General features: G+C 41.7%; 2 protein-coding genes across 5 annotated transcripts in view; both read right to left on the bottom strand.

Moving 5' to 3' along the window:
• The window catches only part of gabbr1b (gamma-aminobutyric acid (GABA) B receptor, 1b), a 138,312-nt gene extending 132,232 nt beyond the window's left edge, over positions 1–6,080 (bottom strand). For 3 of the 4 annotated variants that reach the window (XM_029442596.1, XM_029442599.1, XM_029442597.1), the window contains exon 1: positions 5,849–6,080. In XM_029442596.1, coding sequence (XP_029298456.1) covers positions 5,849–5,852 — 4 coding nt within the window. In that variant the 5' untranslated portion in view covers positions 5,853–6,080. The remainder of the gene's footprint in view (positions 1–5,848) is intronic. The other variant, XM_029442598.1, reaches the window with a different exon arrangement.
• A 4,679-nt stretch (positions 6,081–10,759) lies between these two features.
• The window catches only part of sh3bp5lb (SH3-binding domain protein 5-like, b), a 22,387-nt gene continuing 11,993 nt past the window's right edge, over positions 10,760–21,153 (bottom strand). Inside the window, exon 6 of the mRNA XM_029443575.1 lies at positions 10,760–12,973. Coding sequence (XP_029299435.1) covers positions 12,371–12,973 — 603 coding nt within the window. The 3' untranslated portion in view covers positions 10,760–12,370. The remainder of the gene's footprint in view (positions 12,974–21,153) is intronic.

Raw genomic sequence — 21,153 nt, 5'->3', positions numbered from 1 at the left:
TTCTGCTCACGGCAGTGGTCAGCTTTGTTAAGATTTGCTGCGCTGTCACAGGAAGGATTCAGGTTCACAATGGCTACAGCCCACCTGGCAGTAGTAATGGTAATTTCTTCTGACTTATGGTTCCACAGTGGCAGAGGAGTTCTAAGTTATTGCGGACTCTGTCGGTTAGTTTATTATCTCGCCCTCAGAAATGCATATGTCATGGAGGTTTTGACCCTGAGCTTGGACAATAGCAGACAAACCAGTTCGTACTTCAAGAGATATTTCGAACAAAGCCACAATTTATGATTATACATGGTTCATGTACAGTCCAGTTTAAATAATAAGAAAGATGTCTGGAACGAATCACTTGAATTAGTCAAGTCAGGCACTCAAGTATTAATTCATGCTACTGAAGCAGTATAGTTGCAATGATTCTTTTTAGCCTAACATGGCTGAGGGCAACATGGTACTAGTATTACAAGCAAAACAATTCCAGACATAAAGTATATGCTACAGGATTTTATCTCCAACAAACAACCATATAAAGATGCATCTAACAGTAGACACAGAAGTTAACATTACATAATGTTGCCTAGCTCATCATTTAAATGTATAGCATAAAGGCAGTTTAACAGACAGGATTTAAATTTATTTCATTTTTATTTTTAAATATTAAAGGAGATATTTTCACAGCAGTAGTGAGTGAACTATGACATATTTAACTTATTTTTAAGGAAAATAAGTATGCAAATGGTGTATGTTGAAGTAAACAGGATTTATTGTTGTCTTTTTTGCCGTCATATTGAATCGAATTTCAAAGGTACTGGTATCGACTCAAAGTTCTGATATCGTGACATCCATACTCAAAACTACTACATTTTAATTAATAAACAATATTACATTCTGTAATCTGCGATAACTCAATATAACACCTGTGGATTATTTGTCGAATCTTAGCACTAACTGTATTGCGATATTATGACCTTATGCGTTTCACACCTTTCTGTTCCAAATAACGTATTCTGAGCACGCTGTAATTACAAACAGGAGTTACATTTCGTGTTGGATCTCATGTAATCATCAGTGTAACACAGTTAATTTCCTGTTGATTTTCCATATTATGTGTATTCATACAGGGAAATTTGCTTATTAATAATTCAATTATTTACTGAAATTAAATTATTGCTCATTGCTGTGTTACATTAGTGCGTCAGTCTGCCTTTAAAATCTAAACTGAATCTGCCAGCAGCCAGATATAATACCTGTTCTCCCTCTACTTACATTCACCCTCAGAGACCATTTGCTGTTATTTCTACCCTCTTCTATTAACCAAAGTACTGCAAGTTGTCACACAGCAGTTACCAAAGAAAGTCAAATCAATAAATCTGTAACTCTACATTCTGAATACAGGAAGTAGGACACAAATGCACAATCCAGAGGCAGCTTGTGATACAGGTAAAAGTCTTTACTAGAGGCAAAAACAGGTTCGGTACACGGGTAGACAGTCAGCGTGGCAAACAAATCCGACAGGGAATAGGCAAGAGGAGAATCCGGTCACAGAAGCAGGGAATTACCGGGAAGTCGACGAAGGGAAACAGGAAAAGGAAGCACAATGACACGGAGGTACAAAGACGAACTGGCAACGAGTGGAACAAAACACACAGACTATATACACCAGGAAGTGGGCGGGGTAACGAGACACAGGTGGAGACACTAATGAACAGATTGGGGGCAGGAAGTAGACACAACTGAAATGAGAAAGAACAGGTAATTAACAAAATAAAACAGGAAGTACAAACAACACTTAAAGATTTAACAGACAGCAGGTACCCTTACAAAATCAGGTACTTCACTCTGTTTCCACTCATTTCTTTAAAATTCTCTTCTTAATTGACTCCTGAACATTGAACATCCCTGACTTCTCATGTCTGTTTACAGCATATTTCCTTTGTATCCTTATCCTTTGAACGCAGGGATTCCAACATCCAGCAATTACCGTTTTTATCTGGGAAAATGTTACAAATGTTGAATATTTGAATTGTAATAAAATAGGCTAAAATATCATTTCCACATTGGTTGTACAGAGCATGGTACTCAAGACTGGGTCTGTGTTTCTAGATGGGACGAGAGGTGCTGTAAAGCTTGTGTCTCGAGCCGTGACTCCAGCTCTTTTAAAGCTCTGCAGAAAACCCCAGACAATACTGCAGTAAATACAGTGCTCATTTGTCTGCTGGCAAAAAAGCAGCACTGACGTTGAAACATCGACAATCAATTATGATAGCAGAAATGCACTTACAGATGATTTTCTTCCAATTGCTTAAAAGCACCTCGAGGAGTAAGGAGGCTTCTGGAGGACCTGAGAGCAAGGAAACACCGGTGTATCCTTTGCGGAAGTCTACGGCACCGTGGCATATAAAAGGGGCACAACACACAGCTGGAATAATCTCAAACCATGGCAGGGCTATCTCATTTTGTTAAATGCCTGTTGGCTCAACTCCTTACTTGTCTCTTCCTTGCATCTCTCTCTCACATCCTTACTGGGAGGAGCTAAGATACAAGGAAAGGATACCTACCTGCTCTCTCCATCTGTGACAGCCTGCAGCCAAATGTCTCCACAGTAAATGGAAATGAGAGGCAAATATCAGCAAACTAAAAATGTTCCACCATGTCCACACACACACACACACACACACATACACGCACACACACACACACACACACACACACACACACACACACACACACACACACACACACACACACACACACACACACACAGTATTGGTATGCAACAAGGTGTACTAGACTGTTCTATAGCAGCTGTAATTAGAGACGTGGTTCAGCACCACGGACACAGAGCTGGAAGCTGCCACTGTAGGTTGACATGAAAATTGGCTGCTCTTTGTCACGTTAAAGAGACCCCATTTTAGCTTTAAGTAACCCCCTGCATAAAATATCAAATGAATTCAAAACAAAGTACCCCACTCCACGGTTACCCGACAACCATTGACACTCCTCACAGTGTTTGAATGCTGTCTAGGTGCACCACACACTTCCCTACTGGAAGTGTTTAAGTCCGTCACTTGCTCGTCTCACAGAACAGTTACGCTTCTATTTTATTAAACGTTTCAATCCACACTGACTACAGACCCCCCCACGTTTTTATACACTTCAAGTCTATTTTGGTAGCGTTTAGTGAAGTGTAATCTGCACAGACTGGCTCATCATTGATTGATCAAGGCTCCAAGTTTGTCCGTGAGCTTGTCTGTTGCACTACAGGCAGATTCCCCTCACTTGCTACGTCAGGTTGGGAAATAAAGTCAATGAATGAATACATAGGCATACAAACACTTGAGTCAGCCTGGTAAAGGCCGGTTAAGCCAACCGCTGTCCACTCAGCAGCTACTGCTGACAGATGGCTTTGAGACAGAATCAGTGTGGATTGGATCACAGAACGCAAACGTGCTGCTCATGTCTCATCTTCCTGTGGGGATTCCCAGTACACCCTGGACTATGGAGTTTTATAAACAATTTTGCCAAAGCATCAAGGTACAAATGCAATACATGTTCATGACCATACAATACACAAAAACAGTAATATTAACAATAACACAACATACTGTAGATAAGGGTTAGTGTTGGGGCAGTGGATTAGATATGTACACATATTCTATACAACCAATGTGTTTATGATTCAATTGTTTAAAGAGCACAAAGGACTTCTTAGATCTAAACTCTTAATTTTGCTCTCAAAGTGCACCAAGTTGTGTGGGGGTGGTAGGGATAGGAACAAGGATTTCAATTTGCCAGCATATTTGATGCATAGTGCTTCTTTGTAGCTGAATTGAAATACATGTTTCGTATCTTCTACCTATGTGGGATAAAAACTTTGAAAAGCAATAAAATATATTTGCAAATAAAATAATAATGTTAAAAAGTGCTCTTTTGCAGCATTTAATTACACATATGCATCTAAAATAAGTTTTGTGTTGGAGTTTATGTTATTCTAAATTTTGAAACTAAGATTTACATTTTTAGTGCGAATATCAGTTCTAAATATCGGTTGTCAGTTTCCTTGATTACTAATAATCTGTATCATAATCGGCCCTAGAAAAACCATATCAGTCGATCACTATCCATGACTCGAGAGTAATTACACCAAAGTGATATTCCCTTTTCAAGGTGGTTCATCAGAATTATGATGAACCCTGAAGTGGTAAAAAATAATATTATTTCACAAGGAGAAATTAATGATTACAGAAGTCAGAAAAGATAAATGTAAAAAATCTTCAGTATCACAGTAATGACTTTCGGTAACGCCATGGGTACATTACAAACAAGACCTGCTAATAGCTCATTTGCCTTAATTCCTGTCTACATCCCCAAAAGCCCCAACATTATGGGAATAGTAGTTCCAAAACCTACAGCATGATTATCCCCCAAAGGAAAAAAAGTTAACTTTTGAGCCCTAAGTGAAATGTGGGCTGTTGGATACTGCTGGATTTACTAAAATAGGAGCACATCTGTTGCATCAGATGTGCTGAAAAACGACTGAAACGTTTTGCGTTGTAATTTGTGAATGGATGCGAAGGAGACATTCAGAAGTGGAAAAGGGGTTTGATGGGGATTTATTTCTGCTTTAGAATGTAACAGCCACGTTCACACACTCTCTCTTCATCTCCGTTTGAAGACTAGTCAGGAGGCAGACAACAGAACTGTTTTTTACGATTAAAAAACATGACAAAGAAATGTCCACCCCTTGTCATCATAATGATTCCAGTGTCTCCCAGCTCTGTTTTCTGTGCAAATAGAACCGTGCACAAATTGTGTTTGACCAATAAGAGACGTTCAGCACTGCAAACTATGCCCCAATAGTTCCTGAGCCATTGAGAATCACATCAGGGACTTTTTGGAGGCCAAGAACTATGGCAGAGTAACAACACTGGTTCATCAATTCAAAATGCAGGTTAGTTTCCTGAGGTCCTGGAAATGTTTCTTACTCGAGTTGTAAACAGGCTAATAACAAAATCAGATGTAAACTACGCTGGTTTCAGCTTTCAAAAGATTTTGGTAACTTTCCTTACTCAAAAGACATGCTGAGGATCAGAATAAGAATTTCACAAGCAGAATGAATCACATCTAAATGATACCCTCCAGTGAATCATTAGGTTACCCTGGAAGTCACATTATAGCTGACTGGTTGATCATCGCTGCCAAATTGTTATCTACCACACTGACCAAGTGATACCTTGGCAGTCATTGCTTTGCTCCATCCACTCAAGCTGTTGGCATCAGAGCCGTGAACTGCAGACCTCCAGCCTGTGTGTAGCCTACTGATGCCCGGGAGATAAATTAACCACACTGCATCACTGAAGAGCGCGACACCGTAGCGTCCACACCTACAGCTACTGAAGCCTACTGTGGAGCTTTGAAGTCTCACAATGAAGCACAAACACACACACACACACAAACACACACACACACACACTAGCATCACGATTCTGCGTGCGTGCGCGGTTAATGAGAACGCACGTGCAAGCGCAGAATTATGCCTACGAGCAATTGCTACAAGGCAAGGGCTCCCTGGCTAGCCAATGTGAGATGTTCAAATGAATGAATAACCCTTTAACAGCATTATGGAAGTATGAAAACATGGCAGTCTGGCAGTGTCATATGATTAAGCAAACAGTGTAGCAACATTAAATTCAAACTAACTGAAATCAACTGTGAATTAATAATGTTCTAATGTGTGCAGTTGTATAGTGCCACAATACCGCGGTCATATCCGTACATTTAAACAACAGCACTGAAACCAAAGTTCAACATGTCATACATTAATCACATACTGTATTGGAGTCATACTCACACATACCAGACGCCAGCTGTATAAGCAGGTTCACATCGACTGCTGCTGTAGAGCAGAGGATAGAGCAGAGGATGAAGCGCCAGTGTCTGCAGCAGTGGGTGGAAAAGTGCTTTCTGTAGACAATTAGTCCAGAGAGCGTTCATCTGAGCTCATCACACGACTGTTCCGTGGCACAAATTAAATCAGCTCACTGCTGGTTGTAGAGATGTTTCGAAAAGCAGGGCACGGTGTACTTAAACACACACACACACACACACACACACACACACACATAACACACACACACACACACTAACGGCGTTTCACTGTGTAGCTCCCTCCCTCTTTCCCCCCCACTCCCTCACTCTCTAGTGACGTCACTGAGAGATGCAGCCTGAGATGCTGCATTCACATCCTATAGAAAAAGACTGTAGACTTCCATTTGAACCCGAATAAATTAGACCTAAAACTACAGTTTATCTCGGTTGTCACATGGTAAATATTACAATGTATCTAGCTGTGTGATACGGTAATTGTTTTTATTTATTAACAATCAACAACTCAAAGAAAATGCCTTTAACAATTCAGACAATAGAGAACATAATATAAACTCTAAATCAGGGGTCCCCAACCACCGGGCCGCTGACCAGTACCAGGCCGTGGATCGTTTGGTTTCGGCCCGCACAGAAAGAATAATACGTTTTTTTTTGTGTTGGTAATAGTTATTGTAAACATTTTATTTACATTAGTCTGCAGGGTATTTTATTTAGAAAAATTAAATAATGTGCATAATATAAAATGGAATAATTTCATTTACATTATATATGTAATAAGTAAATTATATGTTTTGCACTTTGTGTGTTTTGTTATGTATTTTGCCGTGCAGCTGAGACTGACGGGGATATTAGTTTAGCTGGTTATGAACCAGTATTGAACAAATGGGAAGTTTGACCTGATGATAGCATTACATGAAATGTCAGAGGTTCAAAGGTATTACAATTTGTCCAGTGGGAGCACAGATGTCTGTACAAAATATCATGGCAACCCATCATTTGTTGAGATATTTATTTATTCTTTGTATTGAAAGAAAATAAATACAATTTCACTGCAGCTCTAAGGAATTTTCAACATACTGTATAACTGCAGTGGAAATGAGTAAAGTTGTGAGAGTATATTTATTGTGGTGCTGGCACCATAATGACAGAGGGGAATAACGTGTGTCTGGATGACTATTTATGAGTGTATTACTAAGTTTCTTCTATACCGTGTGCCATTAGCAAACGGAGTCTTCGTCACATTACCACTGTCCTCTCCTGTAGTGACTATGTTTTGCCGTTTTAACCCTTTGATGCACAACATGGGTCCAAATAGACCCGAGTGAGTTTTAATTGTAAATATCTTTGCAATAAATTACTCATTCAGAATTCCTCAATTAACTTGTTTTTGATCATCACAAATTGTTATTTTTACTTTCATTTTCATTTTTAGGGCCCGAAAGTGAGCGCCTGGTGGCCGGGTTGGCCACGGAGCCCGGTCGGGCACAGCACGAAGAAGCTGCGTGGTGCCTCCCATCCATCCATCCTGTGGGCCCACCACTCACAGGAAGAACCGCTGGGGTTGGGTGCGCTGTCACACGGGTGGCAGTGATGGTCAGGGACCTCGACGGACCAGACCCAGGCAGCAGAGGCTGGCTCTGGGGACATGGAACGTCACCTCTCTGTGGGGGAAGGAGCCGGAACTAGTGCGGGAGGTGGAGCACTACCAGTTGGATCTGGTGGGGCTTACCTCTACGCACAGTCTTGGCTCTGGAACCGTACTCCTGGATAGGGGTTGGACTCTATTCTTCTCCGGAGTTGCCCAAGGTGTGAGGCGTCGGGCGGGTGTGGGGATACTCACAAGCCCCCGGCTGAGCGCCGCTACGTTGGAGTTCACCCCAGTGGACGAGAGGGTCGCTTCCCTACGCCTTCAGGTTATGAGGGAAAAACTCTGACTGTTGTTTGTGCCTATGCCTCAAACCACAGTTCGGAGTATTCAGCCTTCTTGGAGACCCTGAATGGAGCCCTGCAGGGGGCTCCAGTAGGGGACTCCGTAGTCTTGCTGGGAGACTTTAACGCGCACGTGGGAAACGATGGAGACACCTGGAGAGGTGTGATTGGGAGGAATGGCCTCCCTGATCTAAACCCGAACGGTCGTTGGTTGTTAGACTTCTGTGCTGGACAGCCTCTATTGCTGAAGATGCGGTGCTACAAGCTTGGCACCATTATATTTCGAATCACACGCCAAACCCAGTCACGTGGTACGGCAGGTTCGCGAGGCTTCGAACGTCATCATATACGTCATCAACACAAGCCTCGATATGCACTTCACAAAAATCTTCTGCGATTACTCGACACACACTTTGAAGCTTCGACAAGGAAGGACACATCACTACATTTCTGCAGCATTGAAGGTCCCAATGAGCCCAGTGGTCTCCATCATTCACAAATGGAAGAAGTTTGGAACCACCAGGACTCTTCCTAGAGCTGGCCACCCAGCCAAACTGAGCAATCGGGGGAAAAGTGCCTTGGTCAGGGAAGTGACCAAGAACCCGATGGCCACTTTGACAGAGCTCCAGAGATCCTCTGTGGAGGACAACCATCTCTGCAGCACTCCACCAATCAGGCCTTTATGGTAGAGTGGCCAGATGGAACACACTCCTCAGTAAAAGTCACATGATAGCCCACATGGAGTTTGCTAAAAGGAACCTAAAGGATTCTCAGACCATGAGAAACAAAATTCTCTGGTCTGATGAAACCAAGATTGAACATTTTGGCCTGAATGCCAAGCATCATGTCCAGGAAACCAGGCACTGCTCATCCCTACAGTGAAACATGGTGGTGGCAGCATCATGCTGTGGGGGTGTTTTTCAGCGGCAGGAACTGGGAGACTAGTCAGGGTCAAGGGAAAGATGAATGCAGCAATGTACAGAGAGATCCTTGATGAAAACCTGCTCCAGAGCGCTCTGGACCTCAGACTGCGGTGAAGGTTCACCTTCCAACAGGGCAACGATCCTAAGCACATGGCCAAGATACCGCAGGTGTGGCTTCGGGACAAGTCTGTGAATGTCCTTGAGCGGCCCAGCCAGAGCCCAGACTTGAACCCGATTGAACATCTTTGGAGAGATCTGAAAATGGCTGTGCACCGACGCTCCCCATCCAACCTGATGGAGCTTGAGACGATCTGCAAAGAAGAATGGGAGAAACTGCCCCAAAATAGGTGCCAAGCTTGTAGCATCATACTCAAGAAGACTTGAGGCTGTAATTGCTGCCAAAGGTGCTTCAACAAAGTATTGAGTAAAGGTGGTGAATACTTATGTACATGTGATATTTAATTATTTAATTTTTAATACATTTGCAAAAGATTTTTTCACGTTGTCAATATTATGTGTAGAATGTTGAGAGAAGAAAATTAATTTAATCCATTTTGAAATAAGGCTAACATAACAAAATGTGGAAAAATGTGAAGGGGTATGAATACTTTTCCGGATGCACTGTATATAATATATCAACTGATTGCAATGATGAAAACCCTTTTAACATAAAGAATAACAACTTCAAGTTACACAAAAAATATTAATGCTGCCTTACAAAAAGGGCAACCGGTGTTTCTCTGACTTTGCTAAGATTGAACGAGAACTAGAATTGGTGTCCTCTCCTCTTTTATTCTACAGCAAGATATCACCCCGAGATGCACAACTACACCTGATTGACATCTAGTGCGACTCTGCTTTCATGCAGAAGCTCAGTAGATCTACTTTGGACAACTTCTATATAAATATATGCAGTGGCGTTTTTAGGTAGAAAACATGATGAGGCAACATGTACTTTGTACAGAGGAAAACCAGAAAGAATTAAACAATTTTACAATTTTACATAATGTACGATTTTACATTTAACGCAGCAAATTGAGCAGAACAGGTGTGTGTCCAGTCGGAAAATCACCTGTTCTGCTCAATTTCTGCTCTGTGTCAGTTTGGGTAATGTCGACTATGTTTGCCTAATGTTACCTTGTTGTCCTGCTGCTTTCATGTTTGGTAATCCTCTCAGAAAGATGATTGAGATCCTGAAAGAAAACAAAGCATCTACAAGCTAGCAGTTCCTGGAGAATCATCCATCCATCCATCGTCTACCGCTTATCCGGGGTCGGGTCGCGGGGGCAGCAGCTCCTGTAAGGAACCCCAAAGTTCCCTTCTCCGGGCCACATCCGCCAGCCGAACCCTCCTTTCCACCACCAGAATCACTCCACAATAAATGTGCGATAATTGTTTACCAGCGGTTTGGTTCATCCCTTTGCTGGTGTGCACCGAGGAGTTTTATCTGTAGAAGATAATCCTCATTGATGACTAGTTACTATTCTCTTTCAAATAAATACTTCCTTCTGCCAACTACCAGCAAATGACGACAACATTATTTTAAATTGCTGACATGGCAACACGCAATCAGCCTCACCTGGCATTAAATGCATGCATATTGCTGCTTTCCTACACTTTGGACATTGACTTTGAGCTTCAAGAATGAATTTAAATTCTTGATTGTGAAAGTAATGTTGACGTATTTTTTTTTAAAGTAAATATCTGCCCTACTACCTGAAAGTTAAATACTATAACCTTTTAATAATGATGTTTCAATGAATAATGTTGCATGTTAAATAAGGTACACGTCTGATGCTTTATGCAGTATAATACATCTGTTATTCTTGAACAGTTAATACAATGTTTTCTTCAGTGATGTTGTAAACCAGGGTTTAGAATAAAGTCATTAAATATACTCTAACTCAATCAAGTGAAAACATGCAGCAGTTGTGTAAACCCACCTCTGTTTCAGCTTTCACTGCCTCTGCATGTAGTAAATAATGTAAATGTGTGAAGTCAAATGAGAGAAACACACACATTAGTAGAACATTTAAAAACAACATCATTTTAAAGTACAAAATTAAATTTGGATTACGCTGATAAAACAGTTCCCCAACATGTCAGGCTGATATTGGACCTTTATTGATGTTACAATTGTATATATTAAATAGTTCACCATGATGGGAAATACAGTGGGCCTTTGCTTTGTAAGAGTTCAGATAGATATCAATCTCTTGTCTGTCTGTTAAGTACAGAGCGGGAGTCAGGAGGTTAGCCTAGCTTAGCATAAAGACTTTAGACTTTAGTAAAGTTAATTTTGTGACAGTTACTACTGATGGTTCATTTCTCTGCAGCACAACAAAACCTCCATCAAACTTCCCTTGTTAATGATTTTATCAGTACATATTTACAAATTAATATATACAACTGAAGCCATATGGCTACAGTCACTTAAGGCAATGGAAAACTGGTATTTGGCCGTATTATTTTTAAATAAAAATACTTGTCTAGTGAGAGAAGACAAGGTCTGTAATCTTTGAGCCATTTGTAGGGTTTATCCAGATGATGTTATTAAGTATCTTATGTTATTTTTATAGTTTTGATCATCATTACTTCATTCATCAATTAAGAAACATGAGCAGACAGGTCGGAAACAAAACCCCGCATCAACATTCCCCATCTTTGTAACAAGACAAAGGTGAGACAGAACAGTCGTCAAGGTAGCTGGGATGTGCCAATCCAAAGAGTGTATACTTAAATATATGCTTTTATGGAGAGTTACCCTTAACCCTTAACCCAGCACCCAGTGGGTCTTCACCATGAGCAAACACTGGTGTTGCTTGGTCAAATAAAGCTTACATTAGCTCACTTCAATGTCTAGTAGTTACTGTATCTTAGACAACCAAAACCAGAAGGGTTGCAGTATGTAAATGTGTGGTCCAGCCGGGTCCTGGTGTGTCTGTGATTGGTTGAGGCCGAGCGCAGAGAGATGTCTCCAAAACTCTTGAGTCTACACCAGTACCACTACCACATAGTTTACAACTTGATCTATCATACATAACGTACTTGTGCACACACAGTTTCACTAATAATGGATTATTAGCGACATTTCAGGTTAACTCACTTTTGACTTTTGCTAATCTGGATAAACAGTTTTCTTGTTTACAATCATATGATTGCTCATGTTTCCATGTTCGCAGACCTCAATAGTTACTTTAGTATATCCAGTGTTATTATAGCTGATAGAAATGATGGCTAAAGCTACAATAAAACCAGAGTTATAACAAACTAGAATGACCCTTTAAACAAGAGGCACATTTGTCCATCCCAAAAACAAGTTGATACCATGTCAACACAGAAAACTACTTTTTTTAATTGTCTGCGGGGACATTAAAAACCAGACGCATGAATTTACATTGTTTGTTAACTGCCCACGCGACAGTGATTAGTTTTCCTCAGCCTGCTTTGTTTCATGCACTTTTGTTCACGTTTCAGCATGTAGAGCAACAGACTGGATCAGACACTTGTGAGGGGAGGCAGTGCTCTCTGCAGGACTGCTCTCTGTTTATTGCTGCTGTAGAGATGTATTAGTGTCCAGAACCTCAGCTCATCATGATCCTCAGTCCTCATCATCTTCCTCCTCCTTCTGACTATCATAGACTAACACTTCTGTTGTGCTGCTTGATGAAGCTCTCCTGCTTCTCTTTATTAACCGCTTCCCGTTCCTGCTGGGGCCCCTCTGTCACTACCTCCTTGCTGACTGGCCTCTCAATAAGCTTCCTCTCACGGTCCCACTCATCACCCAACACGCTCCCAGCGTCGCTCAGGTCACCGAGATGCTCCACCGAGTCACACTTCTCCAGGTCAGAGGCGATGGTCTGCAGGCTGATGACTGACATGCAGTCTGAGTGGGCCTGCTCCGCCTCCTGCCGCTCCCTCTGGCCCCAGCCACTCTCTCTGTGCCTCTCCACCCACAGCCTGGTTTTCTCGCCGTCCGGCCAGTTGCTCTCTATTCCGCCAACTCCCACACAGCTACTCCCGATGTGAATCCCAATGGCGGCTCTGACCTCAGCCTCAGCACCTACAGGTGAGCTCCGCCCCCCGCAGACTGCAGGAGGCCCCCTGCTGGCCCTGATGCGCCCCCTCTGTGCGTGGATCTGCTCGCTGATCTGCTCCAGGTTCCGCAGGGCCACAGAGTAACGTGTTTTTACTTTTGCAACTCGCTCCTCCAGCTGTACTACTCTAGCCTTATGTTCCTGAAAAAAAGTTAACAGCAAGTTAGCAAGGCTCAGTGACAAACTCAAAAACTTCTCTTTAGTTTATCATCTTTATTTGTATGTAAAGTCCGCCTTTAGGCACGTTTTAAAGTATTTCAAATACTCGCTATGAGTAATATTTAGTTTAACAAGGGTTTCCCATTTAGAAGTTAAATAGAAAACTCTGAAAAGGGTCTGGAAGCACATCTTTCAGTGTCTGCTCAATTTCATCCATTAGAGGAAACATGGGAGAGATTCATGTGTAGCGTGAATGATTGATTAATCACTTTGATTTCATTTGTTGTAGAATGCCTGCACTCTATTTTGAAAATGAAAGCGTAACTTTAAATAACAACACAATGTTTAATGATACGGGGCACCAGCTTCTGTAAAGCAGGAACAAATGATATTTAAATAATCCATCTCGTCTCTTAATCTGAAAATTGTTCATTTAACTCCATGTACAGAGGAGTAATATACTTCAAACACACAAAAGCACGTAACCAAGTTCTTTATAAATGAAAGATTTATGTACTACTAAAGATACACACACTACTAAATAAACAAACCCATAAATGAATGGAGGTAATGAATGGTGGATGGATTACTTGCAAATTACACGATTATATAATAATGTGAATGAGATAGTTGGCAAGATAACTGAAAATTAACCCATTGGATGACTTCACACTCTTGTCTGTGGCCATCTCTGAACCTGCTAGCAGTTCCACCTGTGTTTCATGACCTGGCTCCTGTGTTTAGTAAACACTAAGCTCCGTCGCTGCCAACCCTTTTGGCCATACGACTGCGCCATCAACCTCCACCCAGGAGTTCCACTTCCCAGCAGTTGGTTCTATAACCTCTCTCGTCTGAAGCATGAAGCTATGAAGAAATACATTCAGGACTCCTTAGCTGCAGGGATCATCAGCTCTTATTCTTCCCCCGGCGGGTGATGGTTTTTTTTTTTGTTGACAAAAAGGATGGGATTCTGAGACCATGCGAAAACAACACTGTGAAAGATAAATACCCCTTGCCACTCATCAGTTCTGCTTTCGTCCCTCTCCATGGTGTCAAAGTCTGGAAAACAGCTTTTAACACTGGGAGGACGATCCTGTCATATACAACAACAAATACTACGTTCAGTATTTCTAGAATACCTCTAGAATGCAGCAGGTTTACTTTCCACTGTAGTAAGTCAGTGCTGTGGCTTTCTTATATTGGGTGCGGTGCAGTCGTATTATTTTCCAGCAGTCTGTAACCATCCTGGAACAACTGTGTTTTTTAGAGACTTCATAAAGCTTATAAATCCAACAATGGATGTCTTCTGTGATTATTTATCCGTATTGAAAGAGATGTTGTTGTAGCTAGCTAGCTGAAGAGTTCCGATGGCTTTTTGTATCCCATGATGCATTGCATGAAAACTGTTGACAACAGAGGCTGTATAATATTATAAAGTATAATATTAAAAGGTTTGCTCCCAGGACGTAGCGAGCAACCCATGAATTGTTGTTCCGTTTTTATACATTATTTTTGTACTTGAGATGCAAATGAACAGGAAGTGACATCAGAATTAAAGAAGCCTCGTCGATTGTAGCGAGTCATTCATTTATCCGGAGGTCTGCAGTTTGGTGACAGACAGCCACCGAGCGCACGGACAAACTGTTGATTTTGCAAAATTCTTTATCTCATTTTTACCTTTCAAAAATGGCATCAAGGCGCAGATACAGAAGAGAAGAAGCTGAAGTGAAAGTTGTGAGGAGCAGACCATCTTACTTATCAAGATCCAGCTGAGAATTTTAAATGGCCCACACATATTTTCAGTATTTTTAAAATGAAAATGAAAATATATACATTGAATATTTTTATATTTGTACACCTATTGTTAATTTGAGAGTGTGTTTTATGATTTTATCAAGGTATCAGATGACATTCGACAGTTAACCATCCCAAAGTGAGCTACAGTAATAAACAAACTGAACTGTGAGCACAGTGTGGGGTCTCTATACAAATACAGCAGGGGTGGGGAAGCTTTTTTTATTTACAAGATCCTTCGAGGGCCATACTAATTATTGAACTCATAACCTCTGCAAATTTTTTTAAGACGCAGCCCATTCATTTCACCTTTCTTTTATGCTGTGCAAAACAGCAACTTTTTTATTCCTGTATCTTTCTGTTTTATCAGAAATCCTTTATTAGTCCCACAACGGGGAAATGTATCTCGTCACGGCAAAAGAACATATGAAGTAAAAAGGCAGTACACAACAATTAAATAGAATAAAAAAATAATATAAGTACCAAGTGGTTGATAGAAAATAAAGTGAATATTGCACATGGCAGTGATAACTGCACAGCAGTGGTGGAACAGTCTGTTCTTGGTGTGGGGGTCTACAGATCTATCTTTCCATGTTTGTATGTTATGCTCTGGAGAGAGCTGCTTGTTGGGCCAAACTCCGCCGAAGAGTGTTAACTTTGTCCTTTCAGCACGTGCATTTTGGCATGTTTCGTGCTGTATTGACGCTCAAGATTATTTTTCATCACCGCAAGCGTGTCCGCACAAACTAGGCACACTGGCCTTTTACTTCCACAAAGAAATAATCATTTGTCCATTTCTCCTGGATGGTGAGACATTCTGCATCCACCTTTCTCTTGTTTACACTCGCCACGCTGCGTTCACTGATGTCAATGACCGTATCGTTTAATAATGAAGTGTTTTTGACATGACGTGACCACGTGATGACACGTTCCAGTCGTGTTGTGTTCAAGGACCCTGACCTTGGCCAGGAAAAACAGTCAATCCCGTCTATTGCTGTCTAGATTTTTTTCTAGTGTATGTTTTTGCGTGTGTTTATGAATTACCTCGAGGACTGGATCAAATGGTCTCGCGGGCCGTATACGGCCCGGAGGTCGGAGGTTCTCCACCCCTGCTATACAGGGAGAGGTTTAGTGTGGGGGGTGAGGGGATATCAAGCAGTCTCAACCATTGTCCTCATATCCTGTGTGAGATGTGAAACATGATATATACAACCGGATATTTTAAAGCTTCAATATTTCTAATGATCTGTATTTATTTTACAGTAAATGATGAGCAGCAGGCTGCTGAAGAGCAGAGCACCTACAGGACAACATGCCAGCCCCCGAGCATTTTTATACAAGAAAACCAGGAGAACCAGAAATATGAAAAAAGGGCTTAGACCTGACACACCGCTTAGTAATGCCACTGCTGTTTTCAAGCTTCACTACGACTTAGAGCTGTGTCATCTTGGAGCGTGCACCGATGTCAATGCTCTGCGATCCCAACGCAGAGACTGGCAGACACGACTCAACACACAGATACAAAACATCGCTCTGGAACTAGTGGTCAACATCTTCAGGTACCGCTCTGTGTGTTTTTCATTTTACAAACAGTTGTCAGTAAATGTAAGGTTTACAACACATTATGATATATTAGACTAATTTGACACAGAGTGTGTGTGTGTGTGTGTGTGTGTGTGTGTGTGTGTGTGTGTGTGTGTGGTGGGGGCTAAATATGACGGAATAAAATTATACGGCCGGCATAAAAACAAATATAAAGTGCATAAAAAACTCACCATTATGCTGAATTAGTGGGAGCCCTGAGCTTGTGTCTCTGCAACGAGCCCATCCAATAGAGGTATACATTCTTCACCAATGGTAAAAGGTTTCTTCGCCTTAGCAACACGGTTAGTCACTAAGTATGACGCTCTCAGTGCACTCGCATGTATTGATGTGGTGTCCATCAGTAATTGTTTATGTCCTTCTTGTTCATGTTTTTTTCTTTCAAAAACCTTCAGGGGCTTGTCTCTTAACGCCGGGTGCCGGAGTTATGAAGGATTCGTTTCCTCATTTGTGAGCCTGTGTGTTATGCAGAGCGACGCATGAGAATCACCTGTAGTGATAAACACGTATTTTAAGTAGGACTCCTGATATTGTCTTTTAAATGCCTCCTCATTGGGTCTTTTCCCTTTTCCAAAAAAGCTCTTTAAAGACGTTTGTTTTCCACTCATTGTTGCTTGTGGGCTTAATTTTTTGAAGTAAAGTATCACGTGACTGAGACAAATGTTTTAACATGTGTCAAGAGACACAGACGCACAGACAGATGTATTCGGTGATTTTTCAAAATCAAATATTTTTTCAATCTTTCTGTGTGGCCCGGTACCAAATGACCGGTACCGGTCCGCGGCCCGGTAGTTGGGGACCACTGATCTAGATGACATTTTAATCTTTTGTAAGGACCCTGAAGCACACCAGCAACATGGGCCAAGTTCTCCAATGGCTGTGGGAGAGCAAGGTTTTTGTCAAAGGTGAAAAATATTTCCAGTGTCCTCTTTGGGGTACATTATTGTTCAGGGGCATTCTCTAATGTATCTAGCCAAGGTCTCGACAGTCACGAATGGACTGCACCCACCAAGCTGTAGCAGCTGTAGCGTTTTTTGGGGTTTGACTAAAACTTTTCTCGGACAGTCTCATCTGCAGAGAGAAATGATGACATTGGTAACAGTGAACTCCTGGCAGTTAAACTGGTCCTAGAGGAATGCCGTCACTGTCTGGAAGGTTCTGCCCTCCCTTTCATTGTATAAAACTAAAACTAGCAGGGAACAGGGAGCTGCTCCAAAAGTGACGATGTTAAGATAGATAGATATACTTTATTAACCCTGAGGGAAATTTAGTTCCCACGCGATTAGGGATTTAGTTAATGAGGCATTGCAGACTATGTCCCATGGGCAGATGTAACAGGACGGTTTGGCAGCAGTCACACAGCGTCGTACATTCTCCCTCTCCTGGTTGGCCTGATCTGTCTGGCCATTGCACTGAGGGTGATATCCAGAAGAGAGACTGACAAGAATACCAAGGGCTAAACAGAAAGATTTCCATACAGGGCAGAACAATCAGCTACATCTCATCATCACAGTCAAACCTCTTCGTAAACTCAAACTCAATCCTGCCTGTCCTGACTCCAGCCCCTGTTCGCCCCATCTCACAGGTCTGCTGTTCATTCTCCACTCTTTTGTTCAGCTCTGGATCCAATCTCATTCAGTACCCAGGAAACGCCACTAGAACCAGCTCCCCTAAACTTTCTCTCTGCCCAGCTCAAGCCCCAATCCCTGGCTCTCTGCTACCAGCTCCGTAATAAAACCTCATAACTTTGTATCTGACTCCTGCTGTGTCTCGAATTGGGTTCACTAGTCCTGCTGCTCCTTAACAATATATTACACATTGCTCCTTTAATGTCCAACTAAATTTACAATTAGTGATCCCTTTTAACAGTAAAAGATTTAGTCAAAGTTAAAACCTATATGAAAACTAAAATTTAAGTTGGTGATATGCAGTATTGGACTATATTATAGAAAATGCTCTGTTCTGCTATTTACCAAATGCTATTTGATGTTATGTGTTTTAACAGCTTGTAACATAATACTGCTGCAGTGAACACAGCACATCTCACACATCTTCACCACCAGTCTTTCCCGCACAGATAGCTGTCTGTCTTATTGATAGCTGTCAGTTTCAAGTGGTTTCACATCATTCAGATGCAGAGAGATAGTGGGGTTTAAAGGAAATAATTCCACAGGTCTCCATCCATCCATCCATCCATCCATCCATCCATCCATCCATCCATCCATCCATCGTCTACCGCTTATCCGGAGTCGGGTCGCGGGGGCAGCAGCTCCAGTAAGGAACCCCAAATTTCTCTTCTCCGGGCCACATCCGCCAGCTCTAACTGGGGATCCAGTGACTGCTGAAGGTCACAGACCGATGAGGCCATAAGGACCACATCATCTGCAAAGAGCAGCGATGAGATCCTCAGGTCACCGAACTGCAACCCCTCTCCTCCACGACTACGCCTCGATATCCTGACCATGAAAATCACGAACAGGATTGGTGATAAAGCGCAGCCCTGGTGGAGGCCAACATTCACTGGGAACGAGTCCGACTTACTGCCGAGTATCTGGACACAACTCTCGCTTTGTTTGTACAGGGATTGGATGGCTCTCAGAAGTGACCTCCTCACCCCATACTCCCGCAGCACCTCCCACAGTATCACCCGGGGGACCCCGTCATACGCCTTCTCCAGATCCACAAAACACATGTAGACCGGTTGGGCATTCTCCCAGGCCCCCTCCAGGATCCTTGCGAGAATAAAGAGTTGGTCCGTTGTTCCATGACCAGGACGGAATCCGCATTGTTCCTCTTCAATCAGAGGTTCGACTACCGGCCGAACCCTCCTTTCCAGTACCTTGGAGTAGACTTTACCAGGGAGGCTGAGAAGTGTGATACCCCTGTAGTTGGCACACACTCTCTGGTCCCCCTTTTTGAATAGGGGAACCACCACCCCGGTCTGCCAACCCCTAGGCACTGTCCCAGACTTCCACGCAATGTTGACGAGGCGTGTCAACCAAGACAGCCCCTCAACACCCAAAGCCTTCAGCATTTCTGGACGGATCTGATCAAACCCTGCGGCTTTGCCACTGTGGAGTTGTTTGACTACACACGATTCAAACAACATTACAGCTGGGGTTCAGTAATATCAGCGTCAATAGCAACCAGCCTAACTAACTAAATCATACACAGTCACTGAACGAGGATTATGATAATAGAATGCATATTTCATATATTGCAAATATGTGTTTTTAAATTTGCACGCTGAATTGCCTGAAATCAGCTGATTTTGGAGGCTATTTCATGTGTTTGAGGGAGCGTGCTTAATCCCACACAGAGCTAAGCTACTTTTAATAATTATATCATGATCATATCACAACGACTAGCTCAGTGATCAGTGATTGTAATGGGCAGGGCTGTGACAGTGTCTCTGTGTAATCCATAGGTCTCTCTGTCCACACGCAGAACGCGGGTGGTGTTAAAAACATTGTCTGTATATAAATAACAACAAAGAGGAAATGTTGAAAAGGTCATAAATCTGTAAGAAAACCAATGAAACCCATGGACAGCTTCAGTACGGGTCTGGGGGGAGGGAGAGACGAGGGAGACGAATACCAAGGACCAGGTCATTTGGTTTGAATATTTTACTCACTGTTAACATATAGTCAGACTTCAATCAAGAGCTAGATCAAGCTGGTACACAATATATGAGGTACTGACAGAGTGGGGGTTTTCTGAACTTCAACATAATTAGATGTAAAATCAGCAGGGGTGGGAAAAGTATTCAGGTCTTTGACATGAGTTAAGTTTGGACTAGCAATACAACAGTGTAAAAATACTTATTGGTTATAAATAAAAGTCCTGTGTTCTTCTTAATTAAGTAAAAAGTACAAAAGTATTAGCAAAATATATAAGTACCAAAAGTATTTATTAGAAAGACCCATTTTAGAATCATGTTATATATTATTGAATTATGTTAGTGATGCATCAATGTGTTTATCACTTTAAAGTTGTACTTTTAAATTAAAGAGGGGGTTGTTTTAATTACTTTAAATACATATAATACATAATATATATATATATATATATATATATATATTTGCAAATTTAGATTATTAAAACAAAATATAAATAAACTAAGTAACTAGGAACTAAAGCTAAAAATAAATGTAGTGGAATAGAAATTACAATATTTGCCTCTGAGATGAAGTGGAGTACAAATATAAAGTAGCATAAAATGGAAAAACTACTATGTAAAGTATCTTAAGATTGGAGTACGGTACTTGAGTAAATGTATTTAGTTACTTCCGCCACTGAAAATCAGGCTTAATGCTGTTAAAAATATGGGGGGGGGGGGGTTGTCTGGAAACCGGAAGACAGCCAGCTGGCAGCAGGCTGCAGGAGATATTTTAGGTTGTTGGCTCAGTATGAGAGTATGGTTACTCCATAAAATCAATTACAGTAGGGCTGTCACTTTTTAGTTGAAATTTGAATTACAAACGTAGTTAATATTCAAAGTGTAATGACCAGTTTAAATCCTACATTTACAGTCTATAAGGGCAACAGTAGTTTGCCCTGTGATCCAACAGAGGCCGCTCTAAAGATTCACCTGTTTGCTACGAAGATGAAGGACACTAGCTAGCGAAGCAGTCCTGAGCTGACATTCAAATTTATTTGAAGGATTTTCAAGATTCTCAAGATTTCAGCCTTACTTAAAAAACATGAGCAGGCTCAGGTGTTCGGAACAACAGCTAATGAATACCAGCTATGTCAGCAAATTACAT

Source organism: Cottoperca gobio, chromosome 11 (assembly GCF_900634415.1).
Source record: "Cottoperca gobio chromosome 11, fCotGob3.1, whole genome shotgun sequence".
Lineage (NCBI taxonomy): Eukaryota > Metazoa > Chordata > Actinopteri > Perciformes > Bovichtidae > Cottoperca > Cottoperca gobio.
The sequence above is the reverse complement of the archived record's forward strand: the minus strand, read 5'-3'. Positions and strand labels throughout refer to the sequence as shown.